At 38.8% G+C, this 19,835-nt stretch overlaps 1 protein-coding gene across 1 annotated transcript; it reads right to left on the bottom strand.

Moving 5' to 3' along the window:
• Positions 1-18,585: 18,585 nt before the first annotated feature.
• LOC121757661 lies at positions 18,586-19,017 on the bottom strand. The gene has a single exon (XM_042153172.1). It carries the CDS (start codon positions 19,015-19,017, stop codon positions 18,586-18,588), a length of 432 nt encoding a protein of 143 aa, XP_042009106.1.
• Between the last annotated feature and the right edge of the window lie 818 nt (positions 19,018-19,835).

Here is a 19,835-nt window from a genome sequence, read left to right as displayed (position 1 = left end):
TCAAGATAATGAGAATATCTATTTTCCATCTTAACCAAGAAGTCATACCATTAGAAACTTATGCACTAAGAAAATCAACGTTTGTACCTAAGGTTGTAAGAGTCGTGTCGTAGTGGGAGCGTTCTTTGCGAACATAATAAGTTCATGGGTCTAAGAGAGTTTTTAGATTCAGTCTTAGATCAACTTGAACCTAATCCCTGTAACTACAAGGACGCAATGACTTATTCAGATAATCATTTTGATAAGATGATAGATTCTGAATAACAATCTTAAATAGACAAGAATGTTTGCAAGACTTGCGATACTACCGATAGACTATTTCAGTCAGTGGGAGCTAGTGGACCTGCAAGTGTAAGCATGAATCTCAGAAGGCTAGAAAAATGGCAAAGGGTTATACCCAGAGAGAATTATATCCTCGCTTGCCATTTTTGCCTAAGTCGATCTGTATATTGTCTATTGTAGCCTACATAAATTAGGATGTATGTACTATGATTGTCAAGACAGTTTTCTTTAAGTAGAAGTCTTGAGGAGATCATCTGCATGGAACATCTTAATGGTTATGTAATACAAGGCAAGAAAGTTGAAAGTGCACTATATTTAATATTCTTGGTACTCTACGATGATGACATCTATAAAAGTTGATAAACAACTAAGAGGGTTATCTAGCGTAGGAAACTGGTCGTCTACCCAGTTTAAGGATGATGGATTTAAGATAATCTAGTTACATTCTAAGCATCTGTGTCATTAGATTGCTAGAAAAAGAATGTATGTTTTCTTAAAGAATCCTACGTCTACACAATACTTAAACACTTTAGCATTGAAAATTCCAAGAAAAAGTTTTTCTTTTTCTAGACGGAATTATTTTGTCTCTAGTCAAGTGTTTTTCGATATTGAATGAGATCAAGAAGAATGAGACAAGTTCCATAATTGGAAGTCTTATATATGGTATGAAGTGTATTAAGTTAGATATTAGCTTTGTCGTTGGCATAGAAGCATGATATCATTTTAACCATGGCCAAGGACATTGGATTGGGGAAAGAATATACTATAGTACTTGAAGAAGACTAAACAGTATGCTCTAGTTTACCAGACATCCATGTTATGTCCTTTAGGTTACATCGACTCAATTTTATAATTGATCGGTGATCGAGTCATCCTCTGACTATGTGTTCACTTTAGGAGTTGAATACTGAGACATGAAGGAGTGTTGATCAAATCATAGACTCCATCATGAAAATTACAAGTGTGGTTTCATCGGAAACTACTAAGGTAGTTGTTCATCTCAGTAACATCGTAATAGCTTTGACCGTGATTCTGAGTATGTGTATGAGTATTATATTTTGTTATAATTGCTCTAGTCATATGTCTAACTCGAGGGAAACACGATCTGATAAGGCTAAGCAATCACATAGAGATGAAGTATGAAATTAATAAGGATTAAGTGCGCAGCAAGACGTTATGGTTTTCAAGATATCATTAGAGAACAACCTGGTAGAACTTTTTACAAAATGCCTATATGGCAACATGTTTTACACATGAGGTGAAAAGTACGGTAGTTCGATGTATCATGGCCCGAGACCTGCTTAGAGTATAAGTGGGAGAGTTTTGGCAGTGGGTATACTCGAAAGCATGATTTTGAGTATAAGTGGGAGATTGTTAGGATTGGTATACTGAAAAGCATATTTCGAGCATGTTGCACGGATAGAATTGCTTGTATACAATAAACTCTACAATCCACTTTTAACCCAAGGCGAGAAGAATTAATTTTATCTCATTGGTGTTTGCTTATGCATTTATAAGATGTTTCTCAAACATTTAAATGTATAAGAAGTAAAAAAGTCTAATTCTTCTGCATAGTAGACTGGTCGTGAACGACGTTCACAAAAGGTGACGCAGTCAGTTCTTTGTAGATGAGAAATAGAATTTCATAACCTAGATAGGCTTTGGCTACCTATCGTGAATGGTTGCAGTGTTAGTCCGCATGTTTCATTACCTTAGGAAATAAACGACACTGGTGTGGTATAGCACTGAAGGATCTAACAGTTGAGATAAGTCTTTCTTGCTATTTACTGAAAGACGAGGTCTCGGTGATTGTTATTTCTTCATCATTGTTGACATAACATTGAGCATACGATATTGATTATGCACTACTTTGATTTATCAAATGGTGCGGATTTTTCGCAATCCAAGAATTCTGGTATCTTGGGTAGTGGTGATCAATGTCCAGAGGTGCTAGTATTGTTATTGCAATGAATCGTGTGCTGGGTGAGTCCAGTTTGATAATATCCTCAAGAGGTGTTCGAAAAAGGTTTTATTATTCAGAAACCCGGCCGGTTGGAATTTATTCCAGAATAATAAATAAAGATTTTGAACTAGACAACTCTTGGAAAAAAGATATTAATTAATTATAGTCAAATAGCAGACTTAAATTAATTAATGGATATTTATATCTTAAACACGGGAAATAATAAATTAAAGAGGTAAAGCCCGGATTACTCGTAATTTGGGATTGGACGGGCAGTCAATTTTATTATACTATAGTGGATGATAATAATATTCTATTGGACTTGTATTAAATTGGGGCTCAATTTAATTAGTAGAAGTCCAACAGGTTTGGCCAAAGTCCAACCTTCATGGATCCCTAATCTGGCCCATCATAACTCTTTATAAAAGGAGATTAGAAAGGAGATTAAATGAGATTTTTATCATTAATTTTCGTGCTCCCCTGTGGGAGTGGACGAAAAATCGGTTTTTGAGAAAACTGATATTCTGTCTTCTTTCTAATCAAGCCCTTTTCGATTCTGATAAGCTTTGCCCACCCAAAGGTCAGATTCTGAGTTCGGGATACAGATTAGAAGATTCGTGGTTGAGTACGAAGAACATCACGTGGAGAAGGCGCAAGCAATCATCGATTCTTTGGAGAATCAGATCGGTAATTCTAAACCGTAGGAATTCATGGTTTAGGTTTTAATTCCTTTTACATGAATTATGTGCGTTCTTGGATGCAATTCTGTGTTTAACATATAGTTAATTAATCCCATAATCGGTCAAATAGATCCGTAGATCTGATTTATTTGTGAATACATGACTTCCGCTGTACAAGGGGCTCCAAACCCCAGCACAAGGATGGAAGGAATTTTGGAGAGGATGAAGAGAGGAAGGAGAGGGAGGCGTGTGAAGAGAGGGAGAGGAGGGAGAGGGATGAAAAATGAGGAGGAATGGGGGCTAGGGTTTAGTTTATGTGATTATATAGTCCTAGGTTTAATCCCACAAAATTAATTAATTGTGGAGGAATAAAATAGTGGCCAATAATAAAATCCCACAATTAAAAGAAAGATAATTTTCGAAAACCTGGCTGGGAAATTAATATGAAATTTATTTGGTATTTACTTGGGGAGAAATAGATTCACAATTTGGGAAATAAAACAATGATAATTCCATAAACAAGGGAACAAAGTAAATTAAATCTCCAAGTAGGAAATAATGAAAGAGGGGCCGAAAATTTTAAAGGTGTGCACAAGGAAAATTATTTAAATCCTCAATTAAATAAGAATAGGATTTAAATTTGGTACTTTCTTTATAGGAAAAGACACTCCTAAAATAGGTAACAATTAAATAAATTTCCACAAGGAAATTTGAAGCATAAGGGACGTGTGATATGGAGAGCACAATACAAGGAAAATATTCATATCCCCAATTAATTTGACTTAGGTATTAATTTGGTATTTATTTGAATAGAAGGAATTCCACAAAGTAGAGAAACAAATATTATTTCCCTCTTAATCAAAGGCGCCGAAGATTTGGGTATTATTCCCACAAGGGAATAATTCGAATATTAATCAAATTATGGTGAGGAAACAAAATATGACAAGATTTAATTGGATTTAAAATAATGAATGGAATCAACAAGGTACCAATTAAATCAAAGAAATAATCCATCCTCCTAAGTAAATTAGGGGATTTTTCGAAATCCCTCAAGAATAGGCTTGGGTTCGAAATTCATGTAGTACAAGTTTGGAATAGTTTGTTTTGGATTTAATTTGGATAAATATCTCAAAACAATTTTATTAAATCCAAAAAAGAGAATATAGTTTCCAATAATTGGGGGGCCGAAAATAGCCACTTTATTTGGCTAGAACAACATGCATGATCTTATTTAATTTAATTTCCCTCATAAAAAAAATATAAATAACACTTCGTTCCAAATCACCCATGACAATTTAGTTCACAAAGTCAACTCAATCACGTAGCAACAATTAAATTTCATAAATGAAAATTCCAATCGACATATTAACATAAAATTTGCAAAAATTTTGGGATGTTACATCCTTCCCCTCTTAACAGAAATTTCATCCCGAAATTTAACCGTCTCACATAAATAACTCGGGGTATTTTTCTTTCATTCTATCTTCTAACTCCCACGTGGCTTCCTCGGGACCATGGTGTTTCCACAACACATTCATGGATGCTATCGACTTGTGTCGCAACTCTTGCACCTTCCGATCTAGAATTGCTTAGGGCCTTTCCTCGTAGCTCATGTTGGGGTCAGTATCACTTCCTCTTGATGAATCACATGCTTGGGGTCGAACACGTACTTGCGCAACTGCGACACATGGAACACGTTGTGCAACTAGGAGGTAACGCCAAACGGTACGCTACAAGACCTACTTCATCGATAATCTCGTACGGCCCTACAAAATGCGGTTTCAGCTTGCCCTTCACTCCAAACCTCGCAACTCCTTTCGTCGGGGATACTTTCAAGAATACTTTGTCACCGACATTGAATTTGATTTCCGTTCGACGCACGTCAGCATACGACTTCTGCCTATCTTGAGCTTCTTTGACCCTTGCGCGGATTTGATGCACAATTTCGGTCATTTCCCTTATAGCGTCGGGTCCTAACATCTTCCTCTCGCCAACTTCATCCCAATAGAATGGGGATTGACACTTCCTGCCATACAAAGCTTCATACGGGGCCCATATCGATCGTCGCTTGATAGCTATTGTTGTAGGCGAATTCAACCAGGTAGAGCAGTTTCCCAACTTTCCCTTCGATCTAAGAAAACGGCTCGCAGCATATCCTCAAGCGTTTGAATCGTGCTGAAGTTCAATTGTGTGCCCAATTCTTGTTGCAAACTCATCCAAAACTTTGATGTGAACTTCGTATAGTGGTCGGATGCAATGGTCTTTGGCACTCCATGCAAACGTACAATCTTACTCACGTAGAGCTTAGCAAACTTGTCTGCTCCATAAGTGATTCTAATTGGTAAAAAGTGTGTGCTTTTAGTAAGTCGATCGATGATCACCCAAATCGCAGTTTTGCTCTTTTGTGACTTTGGCAAACCCGTCACGAAATCCATGGCTAGATGCTCCCATTTCCATTCGGGAATTTCAAGTGGTTGCAATTTCCCATATGGCCGTTGGTGTAAGGCCTTCACTTGTTGAGATGCTAGACATCGCTCCACATACGACGCTAGGTCCCCTTTCATTCCGTTCCACCAAAAATATTGCTTCAAATCTCGATACATCTTCGTGCTTCCGAGGTGAGCAGTGTAAGGCGTGTCGTGCGCTTCACTCAAAATCTCAGCTTTTAGCGCTTCATCGCTAGGCACACACAATCGTCCATCGTACGTCAAGGCATTATCCGCCTCCTCACGGTAATGATCAAGTTTCACGGCTCTCACCTTCACACGTAATTCTTCCAACTTCTCATCACGTTGTTGGGCTTCTATGAGCTTGGTTCTCAAGTCTGGATCAATTACTAGCGTTGCTATTCTTCCTCCTACTGTCTCGGGTGCTTTCACTATCTCAAATTGCATTCTGTCGAAATCACGAATCAACGCTTCCTCTTGCGTTAGGAAAGAAGCCAATTGAGGTTGGTTCTTCCTACTCAAAGCATCGGCTACTACGTTCGCCTTGCCCGGATGGTAGTGAATACCGCAATCATAATCCTTCACGATCTCTAGCCAACGTCTTTGTCACATATTTAGCTCATTCTGCTCGAAGAAGTACTTGAGACTCTTGTGATCCGTACATATCTCGCATCTCACTCCATAGAGATGATGTCTCCAAATTTTCAGTGCGTGCACTACTGCTAGCTAGCTCCGAATCATGGATCAGAAAATTCAGCTCGTTTGGTCTCAATTGCCGGGAAGCATATGCTATCACTTTCCCATCTTGCATCAACACGCATCCAAGTCCTACTTTTGATGCATCAGTATAGACGGCGAAGTCCTTGTCGGCTGCCGGCATCGCTAGAATAGGTGTTGTGGTCAACTTTTCTTTCAATAGTTGGAAACTCACCTCGCATTCCGACGTCCATACCACTTTGATTTCTTTCTTCAAAAATTGTGTCATTGGTCTAGCGATTTTAGAGAATCCTTAGATGAAGAGTCAGTAGTATCCCGCCAATCCCAAGAAACTGCGGATTTCACTCGGCGTTTTCGGCGATTTCCAATTTTGCACAGCCTCGACCTTTGCGGGGTCTACTTGAATCCCATTTGCCGTCACGATATGACCAAGAAAGTTCACTCGAGTCAACCAAAATTCACACTTACTAAACTTGGCATAAAGCTTTTCCCTTCGTAACGTTTCCAACACAGTTTGCAGATGCCCTCCTTGTTCCTCCTCGTTCTTCGAGTATACTAAAACATCGTCAATGAAGACTAACACAAACTTGTCAAGATATTCGTGGAAAACTCGGTTCATCAAGTCCATGAAGACGGCCGGGGCGTTGGTCAGCCCAAATGGCATCACAATGAATTCATAATGGCCATAACGAGTGCAAAAAGCAGTCTTAGGCACATCCTCGCGTCGGACCTTTAGTTGATGATATCCCGACCTCAAGTCCATTTTTGAAAATACGCCCGCTCCTCGAAGTTGGTAAAACAAATCATCAATCCTTGGTAGTGGGTACTTATTCTTCAAGGTCATCTTGTTGAGCTCACGATAGTCGATGCACATCCTCATCGTTCCATCCTTTTTCTTAACGAACAATACTGGCGCTCCCCACGGTGTCACACTAGGTCGAATAAATCCCAAATCTAGCAGTTCTTGCAACTGAATCTTCAATTCAGCCAACTCTTTAGGGGCCATTCGGTATGGTGCTTTCGATACTGGCCCAGATCCAGGTTCTAAGTCAAAGGTAAACTCCACTTGTCTGTCGGGCGGCGGTCCAGGCAAAGTTTCAGGGAACACGTCGGGAAAGTCTCGTACTACTGCCACGTCTTCCACCTTCAAGTCTTTCTTCTCCTTTCCATTCAAGTACACAAGATACGCTGGACGCCCTTTTCTGATCATCGTGGTTGCTTGTAAAGCAGAGATTATGGAGGTTCGTCGGTTCATGGAAATCCCATACAAGCTAGTCGACTCTTTGCTAGAGGCTCGAAAAGAAATTTTCATCTCCTTGCAATGTTGCATCAAAACTCAGAATATGTATCAAGAACGCAAACTTTAATCAAACAGTCTTAACTTTGATATGAACCGATTTCGAACTGTAACAATTGGTTATGATCATCCCCACGGAGCTTGAAAGAACATGAGATAGGTCATGAATATGGGATGGAATCGAATTAATGTTAATTCTCATAGTAGGCTACCCAACAAGATAATTCCGTTGTTCGACCAAATTTGAAAGATCAACACATCAATGGGATAATGACTTAAAGGGTTGCGGAAAGAAAAAAAAAATGATCAGTTGTATGAGGATTGAGAAATGTAGGCAGTTGTCACAAAGCGGTACTGATCATGGTTTAACAAAAATCATAATATGAAATGATAGAATCACATCAATGGGTTCATAAGTTTGTGAAAGGAAACCAAAGTCAAAGGGGCTTTTGAAAAAAAATCAAGTGGATTAAGTTTGTTAAGGCAAGGTACAAAATGTAGGCCTTAACTTCGTTTTGTATAAAGAAAGGTTCTATTATGGAAAGAATACATATAGTGGAACTGAACCAAAAAGACTTTCACTCTATGAGAAAGAACTTGACACAGACATGATTACAAAATGAAAAGCTGAACAAAAGTTCAAAGAAGATTATCCCATAGAAAACATGGCTGCGAAATGTGCCTATATTGAAGGACATGACTGCAAGCAACCTTAGGTATGAAGTTCAATAGCAAAGGCTCACAAAGTCAAAATATTGTTCGTATAAATAATAAGTCAAAGAAGACTACAATCAATCCAAGTGTCCAAAGTTATGAAGGCAACACCGCTTTCCAAGAATTGAAAGTGAGTTATGACTCAATGGAGGAAAAGAAATAATATGCATCACTTGCAAGGGGTGAATTAAACAAGCTGTTAAATAGGCAAGGGCTCACGGTTATTTGAAAGGTCCTGAAAAATAACTTCTTAGAATCCAAGTAAGAACTGTTGATTAAAATAGTTTGTTATAGCTATTAAAGTCGCACCACCTCGTTCATCTTTCACAAGCCGAGACTGGTAACATCGCTCTAAGAACTGTGGATTCCACGCTGAGATTCTTCGTGTCAATTCCACTAATAATGATAGTCAGAGTCCATATCTTCATAAAGTTCTCTGCATGTCATAATGATTATCCTCGTAGGATATTGTTGTCATCCTCGTGTTCCTTAGCAGGGTATGAAGATCATCTCCATCGTTTTGCCGCTTACGCACTATTACACTATACTAATTTAAATCGCGAGTATGACCGCTCGTCATTGCATGAAAATATTACTTAGCTTCAGCTCTTCTTGTCTTGCACCTTGACTTAAGGGTTTGCCTCAACTTTCATATTCTCATACGTTTCATTGCTCAGAGAAGTAATAGTTAAGTTTTCCACTTAGAACTACGATTCGCGCGGTCAACTAGGCTTATATTTTAGGTACTCTAAGTTCACAACACTATTCGTCATCTCATAGATCATCATCTACCACATTTTACGTCATTCAGACCTCAAGATAAACACACAACATTTTCACATCCCATAGCAAAACACTTTCGACCTTCACAATTATATTCACAACTTTTGAAACAAAATTTCTTTACACTTTCACACTTTCCGAAAAAAAGTTTTTTTTTCCACATCTCACTTTTAAAGTAAAAGTTTTGACTCAAATTAAAACGTACTTTCGCATCAACTTCCATCATTCGTATAAAACACTCCATAGAATAACGCATCATACTTCGCACCTCATAACATACATAACATCACACTTCCATAGCTTAATTTTCCAAACGAAAAAGTTAATTTAATTTAATATATATATATATATATATATATATATATATATATATATATATATATATATATATATATATTTGAACAATTCATAAACACAACATTTTCCATTGATCAATTAATTTTCCCCAAAAGAAAGAACTAACATGTTTTCATTAGAAGTTCAAGGATATTGCAAAACATATACATTTTTCCTCTATCAAACAACTTTCCAAAATCACCAACAACTTTCCACAATATAAACATTTTTCCTCAATCAAACTCAACTAGAACAACTAGTCAATAATATTACAAAACATCAACCACAAAATCCTTTTCCATTTTTTTTCCTACTTATCAAACCATGCAAATCTTTCAAAGCTCATAAAATATTTGTATTCCAAACAAAACACTCATGCGCTTCACATATATGTTTGAAACAACATTCTTAGATTACACATTTTTTTAAAATTTTTTTTTTTAACATTCTCAAAACAACTCATCCACTTTCGTCCTTCATGTAAAACACTCCATCATCCTATGTTCACATGATCACGTCGTAGTACTTTCACACATATAACACATACTTAGGTCATCATACCAATCTTGCTCATGTCCCACATAATCATACCATAACAATATCATATTCGCACATACAACACGTGCTTAGATCATCTTGCCAATCATGCTCATATTCCTCATAATCACACTATCACAATATCATTTTCACACATATAACACTTGTTTAGATCATCATGCCAATCATGCTCACATTCAACTTCTTTATGTCATCACATCATTTATTCACGAATTTCAACATGAAAATAACATCACATCATCACGTAATTACATGCTCATGCATCCTTTTACCCAAAACATCCTCATCATATCATCAATTTTATACATCGATCACACATTCTTTCAACAACTTAAAACATACCTCACTTTCTTTGGTTGAGCGTGATGCTTTGGATGTTGAGCATTCATGACACGTCTAGTCTAAGGTTCACTAATCTAGACTTAAGGTAAAAGAAGACTCTCGGACTAGAGCGAAAGAACGAAGCTCTGATACCACTCTGTCACAACCGCCAATCATGCTCACATTCAACTTCTTTATGTCATCACATCTTTTATTCACGAATTTCAACATGAAAATAACATCACATCATCACGTAATTACATGCTCATGCATCCTTTTGCCCAAAACATCCTCATCATATCATCAATTTTATACATCGATCACACATTCTTTCAACAACTTAAAACATACCTCACTTTCTTTGGTTGAGCGTGATGCTTTGGATGTTGAGCATTCATGACACGTCTAGTCTAAGGTTCACTAATCTAGACTTAAGGTAAAAGAAGACTCTCGAACCAGAGCGAAAGAACGAAGCTCTGATACCACTCTGTCACAACCGCCCATACTAGGGATAATAAAACGAGGAGGTCGTGACCACGGGAAAGCAATAAAGACAACATTTAAGGATAACAGTTTATATGGAAAACTTAATTAGCTTTAAAGAAATATATTTTAGTTCATTAAAAGTTAAACAACGAATTTTTAGTTTAAAGAAACTAAATGTTATAAATTTATTATTAATTAGCAAAGACTTTTAGCAAATGATTTTTTTTCAAAAGAAGCAGCAGGGAAAATAAATATCAAAATCCAATTAACTTCCAAAAGAAAGCATTTGGTTTAGTTTACGAAAAACCATTTTAGAGTAACAGGGTAAACATCGGGCTAAAGCCTAACACAAATGGACATGCTCAAAATCAGTACGAAATAAAATAAGGTCTTGAGGCATAGTTCCAAATATATAGCAGCGGAGATAAGGTTTCAAAGAGAGTCAAGGATGACGACTTGTATGAAGACACAATGCATCCATCATTTCCTAGGCCGACTCAACATCCACCGCAACATCCCGCTCAACCTACACATAGGGAAAACACATGCACGGCTGAGTACTTGTTGTACTCAATGGGATCATGCCGAAAATATTTTATACAGTTATGTCATCCATACCAGTGATCTCGTGTTTCACATGAAGTTAAGAAATATCACGAGAACACAAAAATATTTCAAAGTCTGCCCAGAAAGTCAATCTCCCCACTTTCTCATAAATCCATCAATCATAATTATCATATAACAGTGCGACGAAAGTGTGGCCACACTATTCGCCCACGAGACCGGCTGACTAGCAAGGACAGCTCACGATCCCACCAGTGTACACAGCCTGATAGGGTTTGCAGCCCTACTTAGACCCGCATTAGTTTCACAACACAACCATATAGCCTAACGGAGCAAGCTCAGACGAACTAGGCATCAGACAACAATCTCACAAACAAAAACAACATGGCATGACATAACAAGTTAAACCACCCTTATAACACAACATCATATTTTCGGATAATAAAAAGATTTGTAAAAGAAAGCCCACCTCGTTTGATTAAACAAATCAATATCCAACTTAAGGCAACCCTCGTTCCTTGTGCTCACGTACACAGAATAACCCTTGCCAACAACACAACACAATTCAGCCTTCCATCAATTCACATTATCATTCATGTCCTATCGTTCCTTTCATCGTTCTCTTAAATTACCCATCCCAACATTCATCACCATAAGGAAAACATGCCATAATATTTCTCAACGTATCACACATAATCACGTCATAGGATATACATTCCTTAATCATACATGCATCATATAATTCACCCAACTTGGCAACAAATGATATTTTAACGTAGCAACAAATTAGGCAGAACTGCGCAGTTGGTTTGTAAAAATAACCAAAAATCCATCCGACCTTATATGAAGCTAAACTTTGGTCACAACACAGTAGACACATTCAAGTTCATCCAGTTCAAAATTCACATCAAAAAGAGGCCATTTGGTTGGTCAGATAGAAAAAGAAACTTTCCGGGCGAGAATACAAGTTTCTGGCAAAATTGCACAGTCGACTTCAAAAATTTATTAAAAATTCATCTTTCGTCAAAGGGGCTGAAATTTACACACAACACATAAAACACCTTGAAGTTTACTCAGTAAAAAAATTCGCACCAAAATAAGGTCATTTGGTCAGTCAAACACACGTCGGTATACACTGTCCGAACACTACAGTTTTTAGGTTTCACAATTTTGAAATTAGGGTTTCTTCCTCATTCATCCAAACACATTTTTTCATGATTCCCAAACACAATCATGCTTCAAAAGGCTCTCACAATCATGTTCTCATATGATCACACATCATTCACCAATGATTCATTCAAACTTCACACATATTCATTAAAAATCGCATAATCACAATTCTTCTCATACAAAACACAAATTCCCACTGATTAATTATGCAATCTATGATTCCTACACTCACTATATGTATGAGGGAATTAAGAATAAGGTTTTAATGGAGAAGATGAGGAAAAGATTTTAGTTATACCTTCTTGAATCAAAAATCAAACGGTAGAAGCAAGTATTTACGTGATTCGTCGGGAACTCTTGAAAATCCAACTCCAATGGGTGTAAGAACAAGGATGGAAGGAATTTTGGAGAGGATGAAGAGAGGGGGGAGAGGGAGGCGTGCGAAGAGAGGGGGGAGGAGGGAGAGGGACGAAAAATGAGGAGGAATGGGGGCTAGGGTTTAGTTTATGTGATTATATAGTCCTAGGTTTAATCCCATAAAATTAATTAATTATGGAGGAATAAAATAGAGGCTAATAATAAAATCCCACAATTAAAAGAAAGACAAATTTTGAAAACTTGGCTGGGAAATTAATAAGGAATTTATTTAGTATTTACATGGGGAGAATAGATTCACAATTTAGGAAATAAAGCAATGACTATTCCATAAACAAGAGAACAAAGTAGGAAATAATGAGGGAGGGGCCCAAATTTTAAAGCTGTGCACAAGGAAAATTATTTAAATCCTCAATTAAATAATATTAAGATTTAAATTTGGTACTTTCTTTATAGGAAAAGACTCTCATAAAATAGGTAACAATTAAATAAATTTCCACAATGAAATTTGAAGCATAAGGGGCGTGTGATATGGAGAGAATAATACAAGAAAAATATTCACATCCCCAATTAATTTGACTTAGCTATTAATTTGGTATTTATTTGAATAGAAGGAATTCCACAAAGCAGGGAAACAAATATTATTTTCTTCTTAATCAAAGGCGCCGAAGATTTGGGTATTATTCCCACAAGGGAATAATTCGAATGTTAATCAAATTATGGTGAGCAAACAAAATGTGACACGATTTAATTAGATTTAAAATAATGAATGGAATCAACAAGGTACCAATTAAATCAAAGAAATAATCCATCCTCCTAATTAAATTAGGGGATTTTTCGAAATCCCTCAAGAATAGGCTAGGGTTCGAAATTCATGTAGTACAAGTTTGGAATAGTTTGTTTTGGATTTAATTTAGATAAATATCCCAAAACTTATTAAATCCAAGAAAGAGAATATAGTTTCCAATAATTGGGGAGGGGCCAAAATAGCCACTTTATTTGGCTAGAACAACATGCATGATCTTATTTAATTTAATTTCACTCATAAAAAAAATATAAATAACACTTCATTCCAAATCACCTATGACAATTTATTCCACATATTCAACTCAATCACGTAGCAATAATTAAATTTCATAAATGAAAATTCCAATCGACATATTAACATAAAAATCGCAAAAATTTTAGGTTGTTACAAATGGCTACGTCTCTGGTGAAGCCGCACCGCAATCAACAGAGCTCCGACAAACTGGATGGAGGAGAGGGCAAAGCTTTCAACAGAAAAACAATGCAGGAGAGGGAGAGAGCTTATGATGCTATATGCTTTGTGAATGTTGTGTAGAGATGCATGGAATGGCTAGCCTATTTATAGACTCAGTCCACTGCTGGGGTCAACAACCTTGATGGCTGTCATCATTGCGAGATTGTAACTGCCGAACGTTACGGGCGTTACAAACCGTTACGAGAGCTACTCCTTGACGCATCGGGACACCTACGTGTCTAGGTTCGTGATGACGTGGACTTCATCACGTGTCAGCTACATAGGCTCTTACCGCGTCATACTGACGATGTGTCATCCCACTTGGCTTGCTAGCGTGGAAACGTTGGTGGTCAAAAAAGAACTACACCAACCAGCCTTGGGGTCGAGCCCAAGCACCGAGCCCTACGACCAGGCCCAAAGACCAATTGCCAAGATCCAAGTCCAAGTCAACGGACACGCGTATGGGCACGGGTTCGAGGCTCGCGGCGGAGCAGGCGGCGGCGGCGCGCGTGTGTGCACGTGTGGGCCATACAGCCCATCTTAGTCCAGTAGAAGTATTACATATAGTAATCTCACTTATTAAATACTTGTTTAATAAGCTTCTAACTTTTAATGTGGGATACTTAATTAATCTCGTGGCTTCCTCATAGCTCATTTAATTAACTAGTAATTATTTCACAACTTTAATCCATTATTTGTCACTCACCGGGAATCGGATTTGAGAAATGAATATACCACGGTCATCTACTCTTAACGTAGATCGACGCTATATTATTTAATTTCACAAAATTAAATGTCTCCTTGGAAGTATTCTTGGTCAAAGTCCTTTGACCTCAACGATTCCAACAATCCCCCACATGAGTGGAAATAGCCAAATGCATATGCATGCAGACACAAACTCAACCCTCGAGAGGTATATAAGCATAAGGATAGGTAGTTGTTGGCTTTGAACCCTCCATAGTCGACACCATCGGCTACACAGGCGGCTTAGTAGCGCGATGCTTTGAACTAATCCCCCACGGCGTGCACCGAGGCAATGGTGTTAACGCTTAAACACCTCAACCTCATCCGTTCTCACGTTTTGTGTCATTTGCGGCCTTGGACACCACTTTGGATTCATAAGTGTGTTATTTGAAGCGGTCTCACTTCACACTTATATAGGTGATTCCTAATCGAGTATCTTGCCCTACTCGGTGTCCTTGAGAATTCAATCTCCTTGATATCTTTAGGAGTCATTAAAAGTCATAGACTTAACCTCACCACTAGGCAAGTTTTCCAACACTCTATTGTTCTCTTGGGAATAGATATAGTTGAGTGTTTTTCATGAACTCTCATAGCTTAGTTGTCCCTTTGAACCAAGTTCTTGAGATCTCCAGTCATCATGGTTGGGTTACCACTATGACAATTCTTTAGTTTGTGGATTTCAAACCCATTCCCTCTAGCAACTTATTCATTTGATCACGATTTAACCCTTTGGCTAGCGGATCCGCTAGATTATCTATTGACTTAACATAGTCAATTGTAATCTCCACTGTTGTGATCAAATGTCTCACGGTGTTATGTCGTCGACGTATATGTCCAGACTTACCGTTATAGAAGCCATTATTTGCCCTTCCAATAGCCGCTTGGCTATTGCAGTGGATCAGCACTGGTGACACTGGCTTAGACCAACATGGAATATCTTCAAGGAAGTTCTTAAGCCACTCGGCTTCCTCACCAGCCTTATCTAAGACAATGAACTCTGATTCCATTGTTGATCGGGCTATACATGTCTGTTTTGTGGATTTCTAAGATACAGCACCACCACCAATAGTAAAGACGTATCCACTTTATGAAAGTGAGTCTCTATTGTCGGATATCCAATTTGCATCACAGTACCCTTCAAGTACCGGGGGGTATGGGTATCTCGAGAGTGTAGCCCATGATTTTGAGTATGTTTTAAATATCTCAAAACCCTCACAAGAGCTCTCCGATGCTCTTTGCTTGGATTGCTCGTGTAACGACTCAACTTATTCACGGCACTAGCAATGTCAGGTCGAGTGCAATTAGTCAAGTACATAATGCATCCGATGACCCGTGCATACTCTTCTTGTGCAACGGGCTCGCCATTGTTCTTGCTCAAGTGAACGTTGAGTTCAATTGGAGTCTTAACCGGCGCACCATAATAGGCTTTGAATTAATTCAATATCTTCTCAACATAATGTGATTGTGTTAAGATTGCTGAAGGGGCTGGCAGCGGAAGCGTGCGTTCAGAACGGATCACATGAATTTGATCTATTTAGCAGATTATTTAGACAAAATCTATTCGCGTAATTATCACATGTATCATGCTCATAACTTGAATTAAAACATGCTTTAGCACATAAAATTCCTAAAACATGCTTACTACGGAATTAGCCAATTTACCTCGTTGATTCAATCAAGAATCGATGATGGCTTGCTCCGTCTCCACGTGAAGATCTTCAATACAAGACCTCGGATCTTCTGACTGGTGTCCCGGACTATACGCTGATATTTGTGTGGGTAAATCTCACCAACGTACTAGGACTCGAGTAATGGAAGACAGAACTCAGCTCAAGGAGGGAGCACAATTTTCGAAAACTCTCTCAAGAGGGGGGGGACGAATATTTTGTAAAATAATTGTTGTTTTTTCTATCTCCTTTATTCTCCTATTTATATAAGTCACATATTGGGCCCAGTCACGGATCTAAGGAAGAATCTGGAACAGGCCTCAACCAATTAGCTTTTTACTAATCAAATTGAACCCACAATTTAATATAAGCTTATATTGGAATATTACGAGCAGCCACTACAGAAGTAATATTGCACTGCCTTCCAAATCCAAAATTACAAGTATTCTGGGTTTCCTTTAATTGTATTTGATTTATTTCCCGCGCTTAAGATGGAAACATCCATTAATTAATTAATGTCTGCTATAGACATAATTAATTAACATATTTCGAATTCCAAGAGTGGACTTAGCAAGAAACTCTTATTTATTTTTCATAGAGTAATCAAACTCCAACTAGCTAGGTTCCGAATAATAAAACCTCGTTTCGAGCTCCTCTTGTGGATGTTATCAAACGAGACTCTCCTCGCGCACGTTTCAACATAATAGCAATCCTAGCACCTATAGATAATGATCACCACTACCCAATATACCTGGATCGTTGGGTTACAAAAAATCCGCACCTTTGGTAAGTCAAAGTAGTGGATACTCAATATCGTATGCTCAATGCTAACGTACATTAATTAAGAAATTAATTCTCAAGACCTCGTCTTTCAGTAGATAGCATAAAGACTCGTCTTGCTGTTAGATCCATTCAGTGCTATACCACACCAACGTCATCTTATTTCAAAAAGGTTTAGAAATAATCGGACTGGCATTGCAACCTTTCGCGATAGGTAGTCTAGGCCTATCTAGGTTGTGAAATTCTTATTTTTCTTTGTTTAGAACTGACCGTGTTACCTTAAATTGGACGACGCCCACAACCGGTCTACTAAAATAACCATTAGAGTTTAAATATGCAATAAACAACCATTAAATGTAAAACATAACAACATTATGACAAAAATAATCTGTTGCATTTATTGGAAAATAACCATTAGAGTTTTACAGTATCCAATCACTCGAAAGGTGATTTCTAGTATACAAAACCCTAACAGTTTATCCTTGCTTCAACGACCCCAATCTTGGTTTCACTGGCTTTTCTATCCTCCACTAGCACTTCCCAAATTTTGAGTATCCCTTGCTCGTATTTCTCCTCCTTCTTGATTGGCTCAACTACTCCACCTTCACTCACATTGAACCCTGCAGGGGATTGCAAAAAGTTGTTGTTAGAATAAGATAGGTTAGGATGAGGACGATTTCTATTATAATTATTGAAATTACCACCCCCTGCGTAGGGCGATAATTGTTATTGAAAATCCTATTGGGACCGCCCCCATTTTGGACATAGTTGACGTCTTCTGTCGGAGTAGGAGGGAAGTCGGGTTTTGCGACTACAATGATCGAGGTTGGTGGAACCGGATCCTCTATCCTTGACGTGTCCATTTGGTTTACCCTCACTTTGAGCTTGGCCAATTCCTTAGCAAAGGAACTCTCCTCGGCCTCTTCAATGGCTGCCACCCTTCTCGAGTTATGCCTCTCCTTTGACCACCCTCTACTATTGGCGGTGAACTCCTCTATGACTGCCATGGCCTCAGGTCCACTCTTCCTTAGAAATCCTCCATTAGCCCCTGAATCCAACATGGCGGTAATCTTTTCAGTGAAACCATTATATAAAATACCTACCTGATGATCCACGGAAAAACTGTGGTTGGGGCACTTGCAGAGGAGGCCCTTTTTTTTAAACACCTTTCCGGTGGAGGGTTCGTGGGTCCCTCATCCCTTTATATCATTTTTAAGGCCATTACAGTCTATCACAGTCCAAAACAAACTTGAAAAAAATTATAACAGAGTATCGAGGTATCTCCTCCACATCCCTAGGTGATACCGCTCTACTTACATGTAAACCAAAATGTACCAAAACAACCGCGATGTTCAAATCCAAAGAAATTACCAAGTCCGAGCATTTTTCCATCATCATGTTCTTGTGCTTGACACACGACTCTTTTTCGTTCCCTCCTCCTTATTCTCTCACATTCGGGATTACCATTCGATCCATGCGGGCCAAGGCCTTGACCATAGGTTGGGCTGAGTTTTGATCAAAAGTGATCTGGTCTTCCCTATTTCCCCCTTGTTTCGCCAGGTAGCCTGCCACCTTGTTGCCCTCCCTACAAATATGTGTGATTTTGAAGTTGAGGCCCCTGAGTTTGTTCCTGATGTCTGTCACAAGGTGGCGGATCTGAGCTGCTCCTCGGCTTTCCTTCTTGATCAAATTCACCATCTCAAGCGAGTCAGTCTCGATCCAAACTTCATTTCCGAGACCTTTTGCAATTTCGATTCCCCGGTTTAGTGCCATAAGTTCCGTCTCCTTGGCTGACTCTGCTCTGAGCGGCTCCGCAAAACTTCCCAAAATGCGGCCGCATTCATCTCTGATAACTCCTCCTCCACCCCCCATATGTTGGTAGCCCAGAAAAGATGCGTCCGTGTTAAGTTTGATCCAGCTCGGTTGCGGCAGATTCCATCGGATAATGCGTGGTTGGGTTGTTCTGTCCTTTTTTCGCCATGGGAACATGATCCTCACCGAGGGAACCAAGCCTTTCCACTGGCTAGGATCGATAACCTTAACCGAGATTGCCCATTGCAGCTGGCCTTGGATTCATTCAATCGCATGTCCACTACTAAATGTTGCTCCCCTATAGACCACGTTGTTCCTTTCAATCCAAATGAACCAGAGTATCAGACATGGTATAATGCTGCTGATATGATCACGTCCTACCTCCGAACAAATTCTCATTCCACCATCGGATGCGCTGCACAATATCCGTACGTTCTCTTGGCCATGGGGGCGCATCCGGCAACCAGTTTGCAAAGTATCTCCAGATCTTTGTCGCCGTGACTCCTTGAATGAAAAGGTGCTCGCGTGTTTCCCTTCTCGATTCCTTACATCATCTGCATTTGGATGCCAGGTGGATATTTCTCCATTGAAGCTTTGCATCCACCGGCACCCTGTTCACGAGGAGCCTCCATATGAAGATCGACATAGAGGGGAAGATGGCCAGGTTCCAAACCGAGCTGAAGATGTCTGCTTTTTCCTGCTGATGTCGAACACATTCCCATGCCGAGGTTGTAAAGAAGTCGCCATGAGGTGTAAGACTCCATCTTGCTTCGTGCTTACCTGTTCCATCGATTGGAACATCAAGAATTTTGCTGATAATTTCATTTGGGACTCCAAGTTGGGGGAGCAGTGATCTAATTTGAGCCTCATTCCATGAG

The sequence above is a fragment of the Salvia splendens genome, chromosome 12, assembly GCF_004379255.2.
Source record: "Salvia splendens isolate huo1 chromosome 12, SspV2, whole genome shotgun sequence".
In the NCBI taxonomy this organism is placed as follows: domain Eukaryota; kingdom Viridiplantae; phylum Streptophyta; class Magnoliopsida; order Lamiales; family Lamiaceae; genus Salvia; species Salvia splendens.
This window is presented reverse-complemented; position numbering and strand designations above follow the sequence as displayed.

What these genes read in the sequence shown, in the direction of transcription:
- LOC121757661 (XM_042153172.1), bottom strand. Translation starts at nt 19,017, where the DNA reads ATGGGGGGTGGAGGAGGAGTTATCAGAGATGAATGCGGCCGCATTTTG.